This window comes from Vanacampus margaritifer, chromosome 13 (genome assembly GCF_051991255.1).
Source record: "Vanacampus margaritifer isolate UIUO_Vmar chromosome 13, RoL_Vmar_1.0, whole genome shotgun sequence".
NCBI lineage: Eukaryota > Metazoa > Chordata > Actinopteri > Syngnathiformes > Syngnathidae > Vanacampus > Vanacampus margaritifer.
In genome coordinates, this window is record NC_135444.1 from 24260212 (window position 1) to 24281215 (window position 21004).

General features: G+C 42.7%; 2 protein-coding genes and 1 long non-coding RNA gene across 4 annotated transcripts; 2 read left to right on the forward strand and 1 right to left on the reverse strand.

Annotated features, from left to right (window-relative positions):
• Nucleotides 1-54: 54 nt before the first annotated feature.
• On the forward strand, nucleotides 55-11109 carry pde6d (phosphodiesterase 6D, cGMP-specific, rod, delta). 2 transcript variants are annotated; one of them, XM_077583802.1, is made up of 5 exons: nucleotides 55-347; nucleotides 6197-6285; nucleotides 6374-6499; nucleotides 7426-7531; nucleotides 9391-11109. In XM_077583802.1, the coding sequence occupies exons 1-5, from the start codon at nucleotides 298-300 to the stop codon at nucleotides 9470-9472; spliced, it is 453 nt and encodes a 150-aa protein (XP_077439928.1). In that variant the 5' UTR covers nucleotides 55-297; the 3' UTR covers nucleotides 9473-11109. The 2 variants fall into 2 exon arrangements, with proteins under 2 accessions (XP_077439928.1, XP_077439929.1); XM_077583803.1 differs by lacking the exon at nucleotides 55-347 and adding an exon at nucleotides 2470-2548.
• A 427-nt stretch (nucleotides 11110-11536) lies between these two features.
• phb2b (prohibitin 2b) lies at nucleotides 11537-18408 on the forward strand. The gene is made up of 10 exons (XM_077584310.1): nucleotides 11537-11642; nucleotides 12382-12517; nucleotides 12848-12932; nucleotides 13482-13561; nucleotides 13717-13901; nucleotides 14021-14150; nucleotides 14888-14991; nucleotides 16064-16141; nucleotides 16990-17069; nucleotides 17841-18408. The coding sequence occupies exons 1-10, from the start codon at nucleotides 11622-11624 to the stop codon at nucleotides 17860-17862; spliced, it is 921 nt and encodes a 306-aa protein (XP_077440436.1). The 5' UTR covers nucleotides 11537-11621; the 3' UTR covers nucleotides 17863-18408.
• A 236-nt stretch (nucleotides 18409-18644) lies between these two features.
• Nucleotides 18645-20795, reverse strand: LOC144062688 (uncharacterized). Its single transcript, XR_013296436.1, has 2 exons — nucleotides 20599-20795; nucleotides 18645-19685 (listed from the first exon to the last, which is right to left on the reverse strand). It is a non-coding gene; the product is annotated as an uncharacterized LOC144062688 (long non-coding RNA).
• Between the last annotated feature and the right edge of the window lie 209 nt (nucleotides 20796-21004).

Here is a 21004-nt window from a genome sequence, read left to right on the forward strand (position 1 = left end):
CGCCGCCTCCGATTGGCCGGGCTGGCCGTCAGTCATGTGGGTGGGCTATATTTAGCTGATTGCATTATCGGCTTAGGGTTAGCTTGCTACCAGCGAGCGCTGCGACGCACGCTTAAGCCCAAAGCGCATTTGGAGTGCAAGCTAAAGCTCGTTTTCGAGGACATTTCCACGTCAGCTAGCAGGCGAGCGGCCGGCCGGCTAACGTCGCGAGGAGTTAACACAAAACAACAGCACTGTGGTCCGAGCTTTCCCGAATCCTTCGCGGGACTACTCGAGAGAGACGCGAGAAGCGGAGACATGTCTTCTGACGAAGACAGAGCCAAGGAGATTTTGAAGGGTTTCAAACTGTATCCTTTTTACTTCTCAAGATGATTCTCCGACATGAAGTCAAATGTGAGCGGGCGGGAAAGCCTCGCGTTACAATTCCATTAGCCGCAAGCTAACTAGCCAGGTGATGATGCTAAAGTGGCTAAGTGAGGATGATGAGGATAGCGGCGGTGGTCAGTCATTCGCGGTGATTGTTGAGGTTGCTGTCCGTCTGTGTGGGGGCCTCCGTTCGGTTCCGGCCGTGTTGTCCTCCCCGTGAGCGTCTCGTCACAATTGACACAAGCGGACTTTTCGATATTGTCACTTTTACGTAAAGCTAAGCGATAAGCGAAATTCATTTAAAAAATAACCTTCCTCAATTTTACGATTGCGATTTTTTTAAGACCATCTTCCCACGTAGTTTTCCACAAACACAAGCAATACATCATCCATATTAAATAATGACCGAATATGTTTATCTACTTTAGAGTTGTTCACATTAGTAACACTTTGACTTGCATTCACTATAACAACTTAACGAGTGTGGCATAAACTGAAATCAGTCAGGCATCAATCAGATGACAACAATAACGCAAACTATCAGTTTTTGAGAGGGATGTTACATCATTAACATGTCATCTAACTTTCCTCCATGTTAGCGGGTGTGAAGATGTTACTGGCTCATATCATCATCAATCTTTACAGAGTTCTTCTTCACAATGTCATGGTGTCGGCCCACCCGAAGTTCACTGTGCCAGTACACATTTCATAAATAAATATGACATAAACACGGATACGTTTTCTAAATAATTTATATTTGGAGTTTTACTCACTTAAATTGATCAGTCATCATTGGTTTTACTGCACTGCATGCATTTTTTTAACGAGGGCTTGAACAAGTTATAAAGCCCATATTGTTAAATGTATAAATATTCAGTTAGTTTTTATACATGCAAAAATGTAATTACACAGAATTAATATTCCTTAAAGGCTTTTGAAATAATGCGGTATTGTGATGCTCAATATGAAATCATCATTGAAAGTTATTGTATTCTATATTTGACAGTGCCAGTTCTGTTCTGCCACACAACATGGCTCATGGAGGTAAAGCCACAGATTGGTTTGCATTATTCTTCTAATCTGCGCTTCAGTTTGTCTCGCTTGCCAATTGACAGTATAGTGGACAACATACTTGTGCTTACACCAGACCCGTGTGGCAGAATTATTATTCACATGGTCAATGCTTACCAAACTGGACGGCAAAGTATTTAGTGAGTTTATAAATTGCATTGTAGTAGATAAACGGTCTTTCACATTCATGAATGAGGGATGAATATGCTTAATTGGACTGGCGCCAGAGGCAAATGGCCTGGAAACGCGTGGCGGTGCGGGTGTTTTCCCCCATTTTCTAAATTTGTTTCTTTTTCTAGCATTCACAAGCCCCATTGGTGGCGACGGCCAGGTTGTCCTTTGCAGCCGATAGTCGATGTGCGAGTGTACCAGCGGTTGCTTATTGTACAATAACGGCGGGAAAAGTGTGGGTGTTGAAACACGGCGACAAGTGTGATATTTTGATCCATTGCGTGAATGCTGAAGCTGTTTTTACTCTTTCTTTCAAGTTCAACCCATTTCACTTTGGCAAATGCACATTCTGCATTTTCTGTTCTCATTCAAAGGCCATTCATATGTTCTAGCCTCCCCCCCCCCAAATATTTTGATCAAGAAAAATAGCACTCAAATAATTCACTTGGAGTCACATAATTAAATAGCATGTTAAAAATTTCAACAGTTGTGCGTCATGATTTAATGCTGCAGTCTCATGCAGTCTGCCGCCGCTTCTTCTGGCGTTCGCGCCTCAGCCACCGGGAGGCAGTAAAGTACAACAGCCATGTAGGCACAAACGAAGAAGAATGCTATCACTTCTTCCTCAACCATCACTGTAAGTGACTCAGGTGAATGAATGATGTTGTTGTTGTTTTTTTACCTGATTTGCGACTGGCAAAAGTCATCAAAAGTGAGGCCACACCTCGTCCACGCAAGCGTGTAATGATCCGACGTCCCCGTGCCAAACATTCGCCATCTGATGCCGCGTTAATTGATTGCGCCGAGTCCTCGTGCCAACCCTCACTCCAGAAAGTCACATTTACTTCCTGCTTTCAGGTGTACGTCCGCTGACCCTGGACCAATGGAATTGCGTGTGCGTGTGTACATGTTGGTGAGGTCAAGCTGTGGATGCAGTGAGGTAATACTTAAATCCAGCGGAACCAGATTTAGCGCCTGCAAGAACACTCGAGCGTTTGCAACACGTTTCCAGTGAATCCTCGTTTTAGCCGCGAATAGTTAATGCCTCGCAACACTCATTTAGAATTGCCATGAAGGCTTTGAACCCGAAACCTACCCTAAACTAGCATCTCAAAACACTTCAAAATGATCTTTGAACAACTCTTAGAATCAAAGGCTAAAAGATGATTTGGGTAACAAATACAGCAGAAGTGCAACATCGCCAGCTGTTTATCAACCCCTAAAAGTACCAAATACAGTACTACTTTCCTATTATCAATCAAGAAATCAGTCGATCTGATTAGCGTCCTGATGGCGTGTCGTTGCCTACTTTGGCTGCAAGCTGAAGTTTGAATGTAAACAAACGTTTCCAAACCGTTGCAATGCTTGACATGCTTCTCCCCATTTTGTCCTTTTTTGTTTTTGTTTTGTTGGACTTTTGCTCTTTGTCATTTTCTTGGACTGGCCAACTGGAATACAGGGCAGATGCCCGGTGGGCTGATGTCGTGTTTTTTAAAATTCTTATTTTACCCCAAGAGACTGCCTCACAATTTAGAGAGACTAGTCCATAAATCCATTTTAAATACAGACAACAAACGGAACCAACATCAGTCAATATCAATTGCACAACTATATGTTAGGCAGGAGTCCCATGGGAAATGGTCCGGGCCGGGCCGGCGGGTTTCAGTCAAAAGAAGCCGCTTGACGATCAGTGCTGAACGATGCTACGTTACTGTCAGCTCCTCTCGGCAGGATGATGTTGGGGCGTGTTGATCTTTATATTTCCAAATTTAAAACCCATTTGAATGTGAAAAAGGGACTGGAGTTCGTCACGCCTTGACAGCCTCCACAAACTGGCACTGAGCTTATGCGATGCATGCTTGCAGCTCCCCTCGATGACGACTCCCGTTTGACTTCAAAACAAACTGTCAGCTCAGTGCAAAAATGCAATTTGGGGGAAATTGGGTGGAAATTCTCATGAAAAAGTCTCAATATGTGAACCGTTGCCATTTTTAGATCTGCAACTAACAATTATTTTAACTCTTGACTATTTATCAAATCACAGAACATGTTTTCACATTTACAAGCATAAGTTGATCATGATTTCGTTACTCTTTTGGTTTGTAACGTTCATCAGAAAAACGGCAAAAAATGTTGCTGATGGTTTTCCAAAGTAGGAGATCCTTGCAAATGTTTTATTTGGACAAAAGCCAACGAAAACGCCGGTCAACACATTTTTAAATACGTGTTTTTATTCAGAAATGCAAGTCAACCTCCCTAGATTTTTTTTTTTCCCCTGATACCGAATCTTCCCTCGTTTTTTTCTCTCTAGCATATCAGTTCTTATAATAAAAATAATAATATGGAATATTAGTACAGTAATATTTATAAACTAAGGCTTAGATTCAGCAACAGGTGAAATTATTTTCAGAAACGTCCTAATTATGAATTACGACACATGGTAAAATCCGTATTTTGCAAGCTAGGTTTAATTTAAAATTCTTAAAAAAAAAAAAGGAAAATATATATAAAAAAAAGGAAGATAATATCAAAAAAAAAGACTTGATGTGCTAGGACAAAAGTAAAAACATTTTTGTACAAGGAGGATGATTGAAATCGGAGACGAATTTCTGTGGAGAGATTGAAATTCTGAAGATTTGCACAATTTTAAATTAAACAAGCTCTCAAATGGATTCATCAAAATTGTTGTCCATTAATTTGACATTTGTTGATGAATTGTTGCATCACTCTTGTATTTTTAAAGATTGCAATAAAATCAAATATTTTCCTAATTGCATCTAGTAAGACAAGTTGTATCTTATTACAACATAGAATGATGGCATTTATTGAACACGTTTGCGGTTAGCATGTTGCGCTGACCTCAACAACAATTTGACTTTCTTCCTTCCTGATTGGCCGGAGAGCAAAAAGTCTTCTTATTTTGTCCTCCAGGCTTCTCCCTCGTGTTTGCGTCCCGACATGGTGGCCTCCCCGGAGTGTGTGTTTATGTGTGTGTTAATGAGTCCCCAATGAGTCGCCATCATTGAGTCTGAGAGCGTTGAAAGAGTTCATCGCGGTCTTCGTCATGCAAATCACGTGTGGGAGTTGAAGCCGGTCTTTGTGGCGTCTGGAAAGCGTGCGGCGGGCGCTGGCGAGCGCCAGCTTGGATTAAGCCCCACTTGAGAGGATTACCACAACCTTGCCCGTCAGCACACGTTGCTGGAGAAAGGGGCGGGGCTTCCGCCACAATATTTCACGCCACCACGGACGCTCACTAACAAACATAGCGGCGAAATGTAGCCTTTCAAAAATCCATTTCCCCCACATAAATCATATTTGTATCATTTTTTTCCCTTGTTTGTTGATAGAAAAAACAAACTATAATAATTCAAAATAAAATCCTTAAAAAAATCAAATGTTAAACACACACTCATTTTGTTTGTTTCATAGTGAAATTGCCTTTTTTATTGTATTGAATATATTTGTAATACTCGTGTCAGGAAGCCAAACAATTGGCTAAATACACAAAATGGCTGACTGTGCTTTTGGAAAGATCTAGAGATGGGCCGATACCGATGCTAATTATTAGCAGTCAAGGGGGCCGATAACCGATATTTGGATCCCATCTCGATATTCAAATGACAAATGCCAATCTCGTTGTAATGTCTTGAAGCCTGTTGATTGTTTCGTGGACGTCAGCGGCGACGCACTTTCCAACTTCACAAGCATTTCAAAAACAAATCATCTTGTGAAAGAAAGTCCAATGACTTGATCGCATCTGTTTACGTTTCAGTCCTCGCGGCTGCCAATCACATGCTTTTGTGCGCGTGTCAGAGGCAGCGGGCGGAGCCGTTTTGTCGTTTCCATGTTGGTGCCGAGTGTCCGCGAAGGGCCCGGCAGATGCCGTCAAGTCCCGTGTGTGCGTGACACCAAGTGCGCTCTGAAGGTGACAGGACGCACAAGTGGACAATCTGAAGGAGTTTCCGCAAAACTGCAAATTTTGCCTTCGTTAGTTAACGCTGCGGCGAATGACGTCCAATTCACATTTGTTTCTCTTTCATCTCTTTATGTTGTCGTTTGTATTAACAAAGGAAGCACTTGAATAAAGTGAAGTGAAGAAAATGTGAACACAACGCGTCCATGAAGTGGCCCGCATGCGCACATTTGCTTTTGTGGTCCGACAATTTTCAGGCCAAGGCTTCTGCTAGCGTCGTGCTAGGAAGTCAACAACATCCACTCGTTCCCGGTCATGTCCGTCATGTCAAAACAGTTGGGTCCAAAATAACCCAACTATGGGAGCAAAATGGACCCATCCTCTACTTGGGTCTATTTGACCCGCCTTTGAGTCACAAAATGGGTCTGTTAGTGTAAAGCAACTCATAAATATCCATGATTTTAGTGTCCCAATACTTGTGTCTAATTGCCACATTTTCTTCCTTTCACTTCCTGTTTAAGGCCCAATACTTTTGTCCATTTGTTTTTTTTTTACACATCCTGTTCATCTATTTGGCTAATGGCCATCATTTTAGATTCTTAAATGTCCCAATACTTGCGTCCGCACTCGAGTGCATCAGCTTTCCCACGTTTGTGCTTAACTTGCCGCCGTCAGAAACTGGATGAACCTCCGAGATGCCGAGACGGGTAAAGTTCTGTGGCAGGGAACCGAAGACCTGTCCGTTCCCGGCGTGGAACACGAAGGTGCGCGCGCTGTCTTTCCACTGGCTTTGACACGTTCCTCCTCGTCTTCATCTTCATCTTCATCTTCATCTTCCTCCTCCTCCTCCAGCTCGCGTCCCCAAAAAGATCCTCAAGTGCAAAGCGGTTTCCAGAGAGCTCAACTTTTCCTCCTCGGAGAAGCTGGAGAAGTTCCGTCTGGAGCAGAAGGTTTTCTTCAAGGGACAGTGTCTAGAAGGTGATCTTCATCCTCATCATCATCATCTTCAAATTGGGCTCCATCCAATCATTTGCAATGAATCAGTCAGAAAATGGACGTCATCGCTGAAACGTCACATGACCAAATATGGTCAATTCATACTTTTCACAAACACTGACAAATGAGTGCCGCTCCTTCATTTCTACCCTCTTTTCCTTCAATCAAATGATTTGATTTAAGCGCATTTTAATTACCTGCAACCAATTACTTGTTGTAATTTGAGTGTATTGGTTTGTCCACATAGCATCTTTTATTTGTTTTTTGTTTCATACATTTGTAACTCATTTAACTCTTTGACTGCCAGACGTTTTCAGAAAAGGGATGCCGTGGGTGCCAGCCGATTTAAGCATTTTGACTGATCTTTCAAGGTCCACAGAAAATGTTGTGTTTGGACTATGGAAACACACATACTACCAAATGAAAGATTGGACTCTCATCTTTCGTCAGAAAAAAAAGTTTGTTTCTACCTTATTCCGTTTTTCAGTAATCAACAATAGAAAATGGTTAGTTTCACCTCTGTTTTGAAACAAACGTCTTTTAACGTCTTTGGCACTCCTCCCTAGGATTTTACTAAACGTTATTTAACGTTTTTGGCAGTCAAAGAGTTAAAGTGTTGAAAATAATTCCATTAACTCTCTTGATGGGTTGTAAAACTCCGCCTCTTCTTGACCGTGCAGTATTATGTTGCCTCAAGATTCAAAGTCAGGATCGATTTTGCCTCTTTTTTTGGGGGGGAGATGATTTTTTTCCCTCAATATTTTTTTTATTTTGTGGCTTTACTTTGCCAACCCTTGTCTTTAATATCTTTAATAATATAGTACCACTTAGTTGTTGTTTTTTTTTTGGGGGGGGGGGACGGGACCTTATGCTTGTAAGATTCTGACTTTGCATGCGTTTGTGTCCAGAGTGGTTCTTTGAGTTTGGCTTCGTCATCCCCAACTCGACCAACACGTGGCAGTCTCTGATCGAAGCGGCGCCCGAGTCGCAGATGATGCCCGCCAACGTCTTAACGTGAGTCTGTCATGACAGCCAACCAGCATTTCCTCTTCCTTCAGTGATGGATTTATTGATGCCTAAAAGCGCCTTATCCTTACTTTTGTCCAAAGACTGCATTTTCGGCACATATCCTGTAGGTGTCCCAATACTTTTGTCCTGTAAAACTCAAAATGGCATCAAAGAAAAATGCTTTTTTCTTCTTCTTCTTTTTTTTTTAAATGCCTTACCCCTCTGCAGTTGAGTCATTGAAGAAATGCTACTTCATCAAGTGACTTCAATTTGTGTCGGACTTTAACTCTTTGACTGCCAGACGTTTTCAGAAACGGGACGTCGCCAGTGCCAGCCGATTTAAGCATTTTGACTGATCTTTCAAGGTCCACAGAAAATGTTGTGTTTGGACTATGGAAACACACATACTACCAAATGATTGGACTCTCAGCTTTCATCAGAAAAAAAAAGTTTGTTTCTACCTTATTCCGTTCTTCAGTAATCAACAATAGAAAATGGTTAGTTTCACCGAAATTCTCTCTTTTGAAACAAAAAGCGGAGAAAAAGAGCTTTTTGTGAAACGATGTTATTTCATGCACTCTAGTGAATTGTACACTTCTTTTTTCCATGAATGATGCCACAAACACCTAAATAGTGCTTTACTTCTGTAAAACGCTTGCCACCAACAATGAAAAAGTGTTTTTTGATTGCAAAATACGTTTATTTCCATTCAACAGTGTAACAATTTGACAAAACAATTTGACAAAACAATTTCACAAACTATTTACAAATGTGTGCAACTGTGGTACTATTTACAATTATGTGGATGTTTCAAATACAGTTTTTCTTTTTATAACGCTCTCCTGCGTGCACGGAGACGCCAGGACTCGCACAACACTACTTTTACTTTGTCCGTTTCGCGTGCAAACGTTACACTTTCTTGACGGCCTTTTTTTCCGGGGAATAAATAGCAAGTAGCAGACTGTACACACTCCTCCAATGAATATGCATTGGACTCGGGGCACTCTTCGTCGTCCGATTGAACGTCCGCCTGAGCGTGCGCCGCGTTTTCCGGTGTTAGCATCGCTAGCCCGTGAACCTTTATGACGTCGTCATAGCCGCCGCGTCAGCGCTTCCAACTTCGGCGTCAACCTCGGAGTCACCATCATCATCATCATCATCGATGATGATCATCGTCGTCATCAATGTGCTCTTTAGCGTTGGTCGATGCCTTTCGTCTTTGAAAAAAATTCCCAAGTGTGAGCTGCTTGCAACCGGTCGCCATTGTTCGCTTCCTCAGCCATCTAGCTCCGCCTCACGTCTTCTACTGCCGCGTCAACGCTTCCAACCTCGGAGTCACCATCATCATCATCCATGATGATCATCGTCGTCATCAATGTGCTCTTTAGCGTTGGTCGATGCTTTTCGTCTTTGAAAAAAACTGCTCGAGCGTGAGCTGCCTGCAACCGGTCGCCATGTTCTCTTCCCTTCCCCAGCCATTGTCCCCTCTAGCTCCGCCTCACGTCTTCTACTGACGCCTCCCCAATCTTGTCAAAAGAGAGTCATTGCTGCCATCTAGGGGCCAAATAGTCATTAGGCTAACAAGATCTGCTTGAAACTTTCACCACAGCTGGGCAAGGCTTTCCTCCACCCGTTTCCCAAAAAAAAAAAAATTGGAGAACGTCTTTTAACGTCCTTGGCGGCCCTCCGTAGGTTTTTACTAAACGTCATTTAACGTTTTTGGCAGTCAAAGAGTTAATCAAGTGTTCGCCCCCTGGTGGCTGGCTGAGAAAGTGCTTGATTAGCCCGTCTTTGAAATGTGCTGTAGAAAGCAGTTAGTCGCGTCCTGTTAGTTTATTTGTTTGTTTGTTTGTTTTGGGGTCCAGCGGCAACGTGATCATCGAGACCAAGTTCTTCGACAACGACCTGCACGTGAGCACGTCGCGGGTACGCCTCTTCTACGTCTGACGTCCGCCGCCGTCCCGCCATCGTCGCCCCGTCCCGACGCTGAGGAGGAAGGCCACGTGCGTGCGCGCGCTCGCCGGCGCGGACCCGACCGGCACCCCACCGGAGGAGCGCATACGGCGTCTCTTTGTGACTGTAAATACACGAGCACTGATCCCACGTCAGCCAGACGCTCCTTTTGTGTTTTTAACAAACAAACGAGGCTTTGGGTTTGCTTGCATTGACTCAGGAACAAAAAATGTTTTTATGCTCACTTTCTTTTTGACGAATAAACCGTCTCGGGGCGCCTTCGGTCAAACATTCCGCCTGCTGGCGCTTCTTGTGGCGTTTGAAGATCCGTGATGCGTTTCCCTCTGGTGGTCTCTGTGAGGCTCAGAAGGGAAACCTACGGAGATCGGAGGTGAACAAAGTACGGCCTGTCATGTTTCTTTGCTCAAATTTAGCCTTTTTTCCCCCTCCTCAAATTGGTCAATAAAAATATGTGTGTGTTTTGTTTTTATTTTGAAAACCAGAACTGGAAATGACATCGTGTACTTCTTGTCCAAAAAGGAGTAGGAAGAAGTTCAACCTCTTTATTCGATTTTTTAATTCATTTATTTCATTGTAAGAAATAGAACATGAGTAAAATCAACATTGATAATGGTTCATTTATCAAATGAAAACACATTTGCATAACCAGGTATTCAATAATAAATGTCCAGGTTACTGTAATTCAATGACTTCAAATTAAAATAAAAAGTTGAGAACCAATCATCTCGGATATTTGTGCTTCGGCACTCACAGATTGTATTTGTGGATTTCACCCCCATAACCCCACAAAAAAAAACGTATTTGTGGTATTATTATATTATGTATATATATATATATATGGGGGCAAAGTCCATGTTTGACAGTTTTTTGCAATCCAAGTTGTTACTATATTGTAACATTAAAAACTTACACTATGTTGGATGAATGACTTTGCCCCAGCCTGTTTTATATAATTGCTTAATTATAATCTCATTGGCATAAATACCGCTGCATATTTGTGCTTTGCCATTTGCAAATTTAATTGTTGATGGGTTTTGGGGGAAACTGTCCCCAGTTATTTGTGGAAACACCCTACTAATTTGTGTGTGTGTGTGATTTTTCCCCCTTCCCCAACCCCTGCTTATTCACTTTTTATTTTATTTTTTTACCCAATACAGTACTTTGGTTGTTCATGTTTTTCTTTTTTACTTTTTAATGTCACTTAAAATGATTTTCGGGTCTTGACTGTCCATCCACGAACGAGCAGACCATATCTGTCCTTTTGAAAAACCCAGTGAGGCTCTGCAGCTCAAACATTTTCCCGCACCTGATGTATACGATGAACAAAACAGAAGATTTTTAATGACTTGTGAAGTGTGACGCATCGTACACCAATCAAGCGTCTGACCTTTTCGTCAGCCAGGTGTGGATTGGATTTGAATTGGTGTTGGTTGTCATGACAACATCTGTTTGTCTCATCTGGACCAGACCGGCACCTTCCATATTCCATAATGAAGTTCCGGGTTCATTTTTATTTGGTTTTTGGTTTTCTTAGCTGCTAACTCAACTGTGTAACATAGACTTGTTTAATAAAACTGAACTTGTGGATTAAAACCATTTTGTTACGCGCATGTGTTTGTATCTTATATTGTAAGTGTATCTTAAATTTTCGTATCTTGAAAAGCTATTAAGTCACTCGCAACTCAAAGCACCACTGTTGAGCAAAGACACATTGCGTTCTTTAATTCAGCCGACCTATTTACCCTTTATTCATTTATCTAATTCAAATAATGCATTGCAGTAATTGATTTAATGTATCAATGATGTAGTGCAAAACGTGAATGTATTATTTAAAATGACTGACTCTTTATATAACTATTGTGTTATTGAAGCAAAAAGTAATAATGAGGCATATAATTTTTATTCTGTGTTTTTTAAATTTCTGTTTATAAGAATATTTTCCTGCTTTTCTGAGTAGTTTCTTTCTGTTCGCCACAATTTAATAAAATATAATGCCAAAATAGAAAATGGCGTCAAAGGCTGTGGAACTACCTTTCCCAGCAGCCTTTGCGGTGCCACCGTAAAGCATCCGCTGAGTGTCGACCTTGCGAACTTTTTTTTCTGTCGAGTGACGCAAAGCAGCATGGCGAGCAAGGAGCCTAATGTAAGACGTGAAACCTTTCAACCTTCGCGTACTAACGTGAATTGTTGCGTTTTTGGGGAGCCGTTTAACGTTGCGGCTATCGAAAGACGTCTCACGTGGATGTAACAAACGTGCGCTTCAAGCGAAAGCTCAGTGAGGAATCTACTAGTTAGCTCGCTAGCTAGCATGCGGCTATGCTAACCAGAGCGATGCGCGAACTTTCTCAGATCTTATAATCAAGGTCACGTTGTTTACGGTTTCATCATGAAAAGTCAAACTTTTAACGCACAGCTGAAAGAGGAAAAGCAGACTATAAAAGATGACATTCAGCTGCGTCTAAACTCGTTTAATATCGATTTTGTACTCTTTGGTTTGAGATGTGCTCTCATGTTATGTTGTCTTGCATGTGTTTGTTCATCATATAAAATGTGAAGATGGGATTCTTAAAATATGTCAAGATGGAATATGTGCCTCAGTCTCTGTAGCAACAGTTTGCATATTTATTGTCGCTGCGAACATTTGCTAATAGTAGACACTCCTCCTGAAATTTATAGTTTTATATCAATAGTTTATAAACTATCATCCAAAAACACTTCAGTATTTTTGCTTGTGTTTTCTGATATTTGTATATTTTTATTATTTTCACATTTTTCATCCATTCAGTTTTTTTTAAACAGGATTTTTTATTTATATATATTTTTAAATGATGATGAAGATGATGTATCCAATTCATTTTGTACTGATTGGCGTTTCATTGCAGTGGTTGGTCCAGAATCTCCGGGACCTGATGGGTCGCATGGCGGGCTCGTCGGGCGGCAGAGGTGCCGGACTCGGAATCAAACTGCTGCTCGGCGCCGGCGCCTTGGCGTATGGCGTCAAAGAAGCCACGTACACCGGTATGCGTTGACGTGTATTAACAAACAAAGCATCGTCTTTGTTGAGATGAGGTACTGAGTACTCACTCATCTCCTTTATCAAGTTATAAAATTAGACTCAGAAATGTACCTATAGATAAAAAGGAATTTTGATATCAATTATTTTTTTTTAAAAAAAGGCCCATTTTGATAACTTGTCACAGCGGGGGGGAGAAAAACTCAACAGTTTCCCAACTTTCCCTCTTCTGAACGACTATACATTGCATAGAATATTTGAAGAACTTGTACTGTTGTCTGTCATAAGAAGAAATTGCAACAGCTGTGCTAACGTTGGGACGTTTTTGTGTGCAGTGGAAGGCGGTCACCGAGCGGTGGTCTTCAACCGGATCGGCGGCATGCAGATGGACACGGTGCTGGCTGAGGGCCTTCATTTCAGGTGACGTCTGCCGGTTGGCTGCCGAGTCCGCGTCCTAACCGGGGTCACGCCCACGCAACTCGGACCTCACTGTCTTAAGTTGTGTGTAGAATGCAAGTGCTCGTCACAAAATGCCCTCAAAAAGTTGAATACATTCCGTAATTCCATTCAAAAAGTCAAACTTTCACAGATTCTACATTCAGGGCCCACAACTCCAGTGATTTCGAGTATTTTTTTTGTTTTTGTTTATTTTTACATTATTTGGGTTTCCAGATCATAAAAGCCACGAAAACAGCATGTCAAAAAATTGAAATAATGCAAAGAAATCCCCCGTGTTTTGCAAGGGAAAATAAAAGACGGATGGATGGAGGGTATTTTCAAACCGATATATCAATCGTCAGTAGTTGAAGGTTGGATCCGCTTTGCCTTCACCACTGCCTCGATGTGTCGTGGCTAGTTCTGTATTACAAGAGGAACATGAGGGCCACCACGCCCAAAAACAAAGAGCTGCTCAATTTAGTTTGAAGTTCATTTGTTGATTTTCATAAAGTGTGTGTGTGCGTGTGTTAGGATCCCGTGGTTCCAGTACCCCATCATCTACGACATCCGAGCCAGGCCCAGAAAGATCTCCTCGCTGACCGGTAGCAAAGGTAGCACGCGCACGTTGACGCGCTCCGTTCAGGGGTGGCTGTTCTTTTAAGTAGCCTGACTGTTCCGTCCGTCACCACTGGGTGGCAGTGCAGAAGGCTTGGCACGCAGGCACAGTTTGACAAAATGACGCAGATGACGACGTTGTGATGATTAGACCTGCAGATGGTGAACATCGCGGTGAGGGTCCTGTCACGTCCCATGGCGTCCAATCTTCCCATCATGTACCAGCGTCTGGGCAAAGACTACGACGAACGCGTGCTGCCCTCCATCGTTAACGAGGTCCTCAAGTCGGTGGTGGCCAAGTTCAACGCCTCGCAGCTCATCACGCAAAGAGCGCAGGTGCGCTTCTCCTTTGGCCGCCGCTCGGCTATCCCGATTTCTTTGCGCACGCCGACCGGAAACCCAAGTCGTCCGTCTGTCCGTCCGTCAGTCAAAGCGGCGAGCTTGTGTTCCCGCAGGTGTCGCTGCTGGTGCGCAGGGAGCTATTTGAGCGCGCCAAAGACTTCAACATCATCCTGGACGACGTGTCCATCACGGAGCTCAGCTTCAGCAGCCAGTACACCGCCGCCGTCGAGGCCAAGCAAGTCGGTAGGGATGCACACACCGGCGCAATTTGCTTCGCAAACATTCAAAAAAGAAAGGTTCACAATTGACAAAAAGAAAAATACAGTTCAACCTCACTTTACGTGATAATTCAAATCAGATAAAAACTAAAGCAATGTTTCTCCTAGCAAATAATGTAAATCAATCACAGACACCCAAACGTGAACAAAAAACACATTTTACAGCGTATAATCGACAGATTAATTAAATTATTAGAATTAGATTATTAAAATGATGTTTCGTTGCAGCCTAGAAAGACCTTTCAAAGTTGGTTTTGATCCAATATATGACTGAGAACTTAGAAGGAATAATTAACTCATTCAGTCGAGTCTCTTCTTTCATCAGGAAAAAAAAGTACATTTATATTTGTTTTCCAGCAATTGGCATTAGAATATAGCTAAGTGTCATCATTATTCAAAAATCTATTTAGAATTGTGAGTAAATTAGCTTTTTTTTGCAACATGGCCCTGGGTGATCTCTTATACTCTGCTGCCACCTGCTGGCCTGTTTTTGTAGCAACTGCCATTCTTCAAGCGACCCTCTTCAGTTCAGAGGCTGCATCAAAGCCTTCGGTATGCTTTAGCATCAAAAACATCAATATGTATTTGGGAGCATGGTAGTTTTTAAAATAGAACGCATTAATGCGTCTTTGGGAGCAAATGAGTTAATTGTGAATCATGACATGCAATTTCCCGCCATGTTGCGTGTGTGTGTGTGCGCAGCTCAACAGGAGGCGCAGAGGGCTCAGTTCTATGTGGAGAAAGCCAAGCAAGATCAAAGGCAGAAGATCATCCAGGCCGAAGGAGAAGCCGAAGCCGCCAAGATGGTAAAAACGATTTCGTGGCGTCGCACGACATCCAAGCGTGTGACCTGCGGGACATGTCGCACTTTGGCCACAATAACATGCAAGATTTTGCACGCACACAAAAATCAAAGGCGGGTATTAGAGGGTAAAGGTAGAAATGCAAAATGTTCACATTGTAAAAGTACTTGTGAGTTTTAGAGAATCCAAATCATTTCGACGTGCTGTTTAATGTCTAACGTTACAAATGAAGATCAAATAAGAAGTTGTATGATGTGAATTGCGATCGCAGCCGTCCAGCTAAATAAGAGCGTAGTTGCCTTCAAAGTCCTTATTGCGCCTCTCGCTGATGTTCTTCTCAGAACTCAAGTCCATGACCATAAGTAAGCGGACGCACGTGTTCTGTGCTCGGGTCGTGCACGTCCAGCCGTATTTTCGTTTGTCACTTCGCCACGTTCTTCTTCTCGCTCGTTAATATGGATATTTGCAGAGCTGGCCTTGTAACGATTGTTGATACTTGATGCCTTCATGTTGGAAGCCTGGAAAGAATTGTCGCTAAATATTGCAGCTCAGCTTACCGTGTCCTACAAGGAAGTGGCAACTTTTGGAGTAATTGGAAGTACTTTTTATGGCCACTAGATGGTGTCATGAAATGGTCTCGTCTTTAACTTCATTCTGGTGCCGGTAAGAGAGTGACAATATTTTACCGCTGCATAATATTGGGAGTTGGAATTAATTTGGTTTGTCTTTGACACGTTTATATAACTTCATTTGTGCATCAATGTGTATTTCCACCAAAAAATCTGTTCAAACCAAGTCGCTTTACCAAAGTTCAAAGTGGGGGGGGAAGCTTTTAAAAAGGGTCTTTTTTGGGGGGTGGGGGTCCGTTCTTACCTTGGTGATGTCACAGTCACAACAATTTGGGTTTTGGGGACGTCCCACGCCAGGCTGGCGGTCAACTCTCTAAAAACATCTGGCGTCAAATAAAAGCATGCTCACCGGTTGCCGTGACGATGTGTGCATGCGTTATAATGACAAGCTGACTTTGGGGGGGAAAAAAAACCCGTGTGAATTTGTGTGTCTTTGTTTTTCTCAGCTGGGTCAAGCCATCACCAAAAATCCGGGCTACTTGAAGCTGAGACGCATCCGAGCCGCTCAGACCATCGCCAAGACGGTCCGTCACTCACTTTTTACACGTTTCAACTTGACATCAGTTGGACAACAATCACCATGATGACAAATTGCAAAGATTTTTTTGACGTGATTATGACGACGATTGTGACTGCTGATTAGGACAACATTTATAATAATAATAATAATGCATTAGCTTCATAGCGCGCTTTTTTTTGACACTCAAAGATGCTCCACAGTGGTTGCATTATTTGTGCGCTCACACATTTCCCGCCACTTTAGTCACAGCTGCCCCGGTGAGGGAAGGCTGACGGAAGGAAGCGTGGCTGCCAGTGTGCGCCTACGGCCCCTCCCACCACCACCTAACATTCGCACCTTCCATACACCAGCACCAGAGGCAATGTGTGCCAAGTGTCTTGCCCAAGGACACCGTTAGAATTACAAGTTGGACTTTTGACTGTTGACAAGACTTTGTCCTTTAGTATTTGTTTGACTTTGCAACTGAGTGGAATTTTCAAGTCCAAAAAGATGCAAATTTCCACATTCGCGTGTTGCTAATAGTGACAAGCTGTCAAAACAAGCTCGGGAGCTTCTGCAGTTATTGCAGTCAATCCGATATTGATGATGTTGGCGCACAGCGGAGCAAAAAGTGGGGCATCACCACCTTGCTTATTGGATTGAATGGAGTAAGCGCTCCATCTAGTGGACAAAAGGTGCAAAGACATGCTTGTGAGTGACTGAAACGTCCCATAAACTGTTGCATGATGAAACGGACAAATTGCAAGTGGTTCTGATGATGTTGAAAAGGGATGATGTTGACCATGACAATGATGGTGGTATTATGACGGCCATGTTGATGACGACGATGAAAACACTGATGTGGTCCTCCAGGTGTCGACGTCTCAGAACAAAGTGTACCTGGATGCTGACTCTTTGGTCCTCAACCTGCAGAATCTAACCTCATTTGACAAGTGAGTGCACAAATCTTCATTTTCATCCACTAATGCTAATCAAATGTTGTGCGGCGCTTTATGATAATATGAACGTTAAACAGTCAACATTGTGGCTTAGAGTCCTGCGTGGGCCCACGTTTTAAACAACTGTTGTGTCCGCCGTTACAGATAAAAATACAAAAGATGTGAACTTGAATATATGGAATTGTTTGAGACCGACAGATACGTGTCAATTCCTTTCTGCCGCCGACCACCAAAACGCATTAGTGCCACGAAATATAAAAAATTCATGAACGTAAGCGACACAAAAAACACAAATCTGTCTGATTTCGGCTCACTTCCTGGTTCTTCACCAATCACTCTCACGCTGCCTTCAGGGACCGTTGGAGTTTAGGAGCTACTCGTGTTAACCCAACACAGCAGCCCAATTGCTTAGTCTGCAATTTATTGGGGGAAGGCTGAAGAGCATTTACGCCACATTTTTTCAATTGTTTCTCCAGCAATTCAATCCATTCAAACTTCACACGATATACAGTATATATATTTTTTTTTTAAATTATGTTTCACTCATTCAAAAACTATTCTCCACACACATTTCACAATAAAGTCCCACAAATTTGGAGTGCGGTCGTTCTCACTGCGAGGCTGACATTTTGCTACGAGCTTTTTTTGTCATGGAATTATTGGAGCTTTTCGATGAATGGTTTCAACCTGACGTTCTTGCGCAATCTCGCTGGGCCGCTGCAGAATTTGCTCTTCTTTGACTTTTTCTTACCGTTTGTCTTTCAGTTTGTCAACCCAGAAGAAGTGACGACGAGGTCGTCGTCGTCGCAGCAGACCAATCAACTAACGCAAAAGACAGGAAGAAGTAACTTCTTTTTTTCTCTCTCTTTTTTTTTTGTATTGTGAGATTTGTGGATAAAATGAACGAAGCTAGCGGTGATCTCGTTGAATCGTGATCCGTCACTCAAGTGTGTTAATTTATGCGTTAATAAATAGAAAGTGACCTTGTTGAGGCTACAACGGTGACGTCGCAACTTGATTCAATCTTGATGAGGAGGATGATTTGCATGTGTCAGCTGCCCGTTTCCACGGTAACGCAGCAGCCATGAGGTCAAGCCAGCCCGCGCGTGTCTTGCAAGCAATTAGCATTCGTCATTTTCACGTTGTCTTGGCACTTATTGATCGGCTGATTAGCGTGTCCATTACGTCCTTGTTTCACACATTTTTCAGACTTCAGAAAAACCTTCCGGTAGTCACTGACCAAAAACGTCACCTCAAGTATGAAGACTCGGATGATGAACTTGTCTCAATTGACTCTGTCGAATAAAGAAACATTTGCAATTAATAGAAATGATTTTCGGACAACGTGAAAGTGGTTCATTTCCTTGCGCCACTTCGGATGATCGTTCACAGCAATTTGGTTGGCAATTTAAAATGGCTTTATTTAAAAAAAACAAAAAAGCAACAACAAAAATCATTTGGAAAGATAAACAAAGGTTACGAGTTTTATTAAAAACAAATATACAAATATTTTTTTTTTTTTTTATGGTTTCACATGCGTCATAAAAACTGATGAAACAAAGCATTAAAAACGGTTTCATATGTTTTGTTATTTAATTACAACAAAAAATTCAATTCAATTCAATTCTTAGATTGTGAAAGGAGAATGTGAGATAATTTGGAAGAGCCAGTCAGGAGACCTGACAAAAAAAAAGTGGCGCATCTTCTGATTATTTAAAGATTTGGGGAGTGTACTTTTTTTTTTTTTTTCTACTAATGGGCGGCAATTATACGCAGACTGTTTATAAATGTAACTCAAGTGTTGTGAAGATTTGCTGGAGTCAGAAGGCCTGGCGAAGGGCCAGGCGAGCCCGAACCCGAACCCGGATCCGGTTGTTCAAGCGCAACAAGTAGCAAGCGCCGCGCCTCAAGGTGCCGCCGCAAGGGACGCGCCCAGCGTGGAGTGGCGGCGGCGTGCGCAGGCCGCGACAGGTCCACGGCGGCCCCCGCTGGAATTTGCCTCACGTGTCTGAACGTGCATAGAACTCGTTGACCTTGGGGGAGGTCACCGCCGTCTGCTCCTCCTCGCAATTCTTTTGCTTCCTTTCTTTCACACGTTGACTTGTTTTGCTAGCATTGTTTCATTTGTCCATCTTTTCCGGACGCGTTTCCACCTCAACTCCCACAAATGTTAACTTGAAGTTTCTGGAATTCCCAATCCCAAAATTTCAAGTGCTGGCCCAACTTTGTGGACCTCTAAACGTATCAAAAGGAAATACAATAAATCAATGAGGCCGTTACTAACTGAAGACAATCGTTCCTAAAACGCACTCAAAGTTCTTTATACTTGTAATTCCCGGAACCCGTGTTCCAATCGGGCGCTTCCCAGAATTTCAAAACAAGGTTCATCATTCGGCCTGATTTGTTTGGTCCAAAGTCGGAATGGAAATGGTGTCACTTGAAGTCACATTGAACTTTGCTGGCATGCCAGTCCAGGCCCAGTTGACGTTGACGCTCCGCTCCGGGCTTTCCGGATTGCCTCTCTGCAGTACTTTTCTTCTCCTCCTCCTCCTCCTCCTCCTCATCTTCACCCTTCACTTTGCTCCACTTTTTCCATTTTTCATTTTCCAGCTCCGAGAAAAAGACAAAGACACACACACACACTCTGGATAATAAGCACTGTAACCCCACGTGACCCCTTGCCATCCATTCACCACCACTTGTACTGAAATAAAGCGGTCGAATCGCAGCACTTCTCAGCTGCTCCGACGTTCCCACTCAGAATAAGTCATCATTCAAAAATGAGTTTATTTTAACGCAACTTACAAGTGCCTCGACTTGCAAGTTTTCTAGTCAGCAGCCTTCGCTCGGTCAGTTTATTTTGCTGTTGCTTTAATGTCACAAGCCAAATTTTAAATAACCGGCAAGCTTTAGAAACACCCCGCCCAAATGAAGTGTGTGTGTGTGGAGGGTAGTTTGAAGGACTGTGATGCTCTGGCATGTGGGCAAGGAGAGCCATATGCAGATGCACTTTCAGCCTTTTAGATGCAAAATGACGACCCTCGTAAACAACGTGGAGGAGAGCGAGAGTGCCTGTCACTCTCGCTCCAGGCTCTTGACGTCACTCTCAAAGCCTCGCCCTCTAACACAAATTGATTCCTTTACATTCTCACAAATGTTATTTTTCATATATTTTACAATGCGGTGTTGCGTTTCTTTATTCAAAACCTAAACAAAAAATGTTATCCTCTTATGGCAAAAATGTGTTTGATGTAAGCTAAATTTAGAGCGTGGTCACAAAACTTATTAAACTCGTAAGTCAACGTACACTGTGTGCATACAGGTCAACAATTTGTACATTTTTATGTTATGGAAATGATGAATTACGAAACATTTTCTCAACTTTGGTAATTTGGTAGTCATTTTGTATTACAGAATTTGACGTGATGAGGTAAGTATGCTGCCCCCTGCTGCACGACTGGAAAAAGGCAGGAAGTCGCATGAACGAGACTCAAGCACGTCTCGTTACGTTTATATGACTTACGGTGCGAAATTGATGTTTCTCTCTGTTTCATCTTGGTGTAAATGTTGTCAACGAAGCTCCGTTGTTTGATTTTATCGCGTTAAATCAAGGAAAAGTTTGAAAGTTGTTATGAATCCGCACACTTTCCGGTACAGTATTTCCTTCCATCCGCAGTTCCCGCCCACACCTAGTGTGCAGGTGATTGACAACTGCGTCGGCCACTCACCGCGCGCAAAGCGTCAGCTTTACGTTCGCTTCAGTAGACGGACCAATCACGACCCCGCTTGAGAAAGCTTCAAACGCCACACGGTCGGGTCGCGCGGCCATCTTGGTGAGGGACAAAGAAATGACAGCCGCCATCTTGGTAAGGGACCAAAAGCAACAAGCGGTCAGCTCTCGTCGTTTGTTAGCAAACAGATCCCTGCTA

What these genes read in the sequence shown, in the direction of transcription:
- phb2b (XM_077584310.1), top strand. Translation starts at nt 11,622, where the DNA reads ATGGCGAGCAAGGAGCCTAAT. An exon ending in AAGCCGAAGCCGCCAAGATG is followed by an intron (nt 14,992 to 16,063) that starts GTAAAAACGATT and finishes TGTTTTTCTCAG; the next exon opens with CTGGGTCAAGCCATCACCAA. An exon ending in AATCTAACCTCATTTGACAA is followed by an intron (nt 17,070 to 17,840) that starts GTGAGTGCACAA and finishes TTTGTCTTTCAG; the next exon opens with TTTGTCAACCCAGAAGAAGT.
- pde6d (XM_077583802.1), top strand. Translation starts at nt 298, where the DNA reads ATGTCTTCTGACGAAGACAGAGCCAAGGAGATTTTGAAGGGTTTCAAA. An exon ending in CAAGGGACAGTGTCTAGAAG is followed by an intron (nt 6,500 to 7,425) that starts GTGATCTTCATC and finishes GTTTGTGTCCAG; the next exon opens with AGTGGTTCTTTGAGTTTGGC. An exon ending in ATGCCCGCCAACGTCTTAAC is followed by an intron (nt 7,532 to 9,390) that starts GTGAGTCTGTCA and finishes TTTGGGGTCCAG; the next exon opens with CGGCAACGTGATCATCGAGA.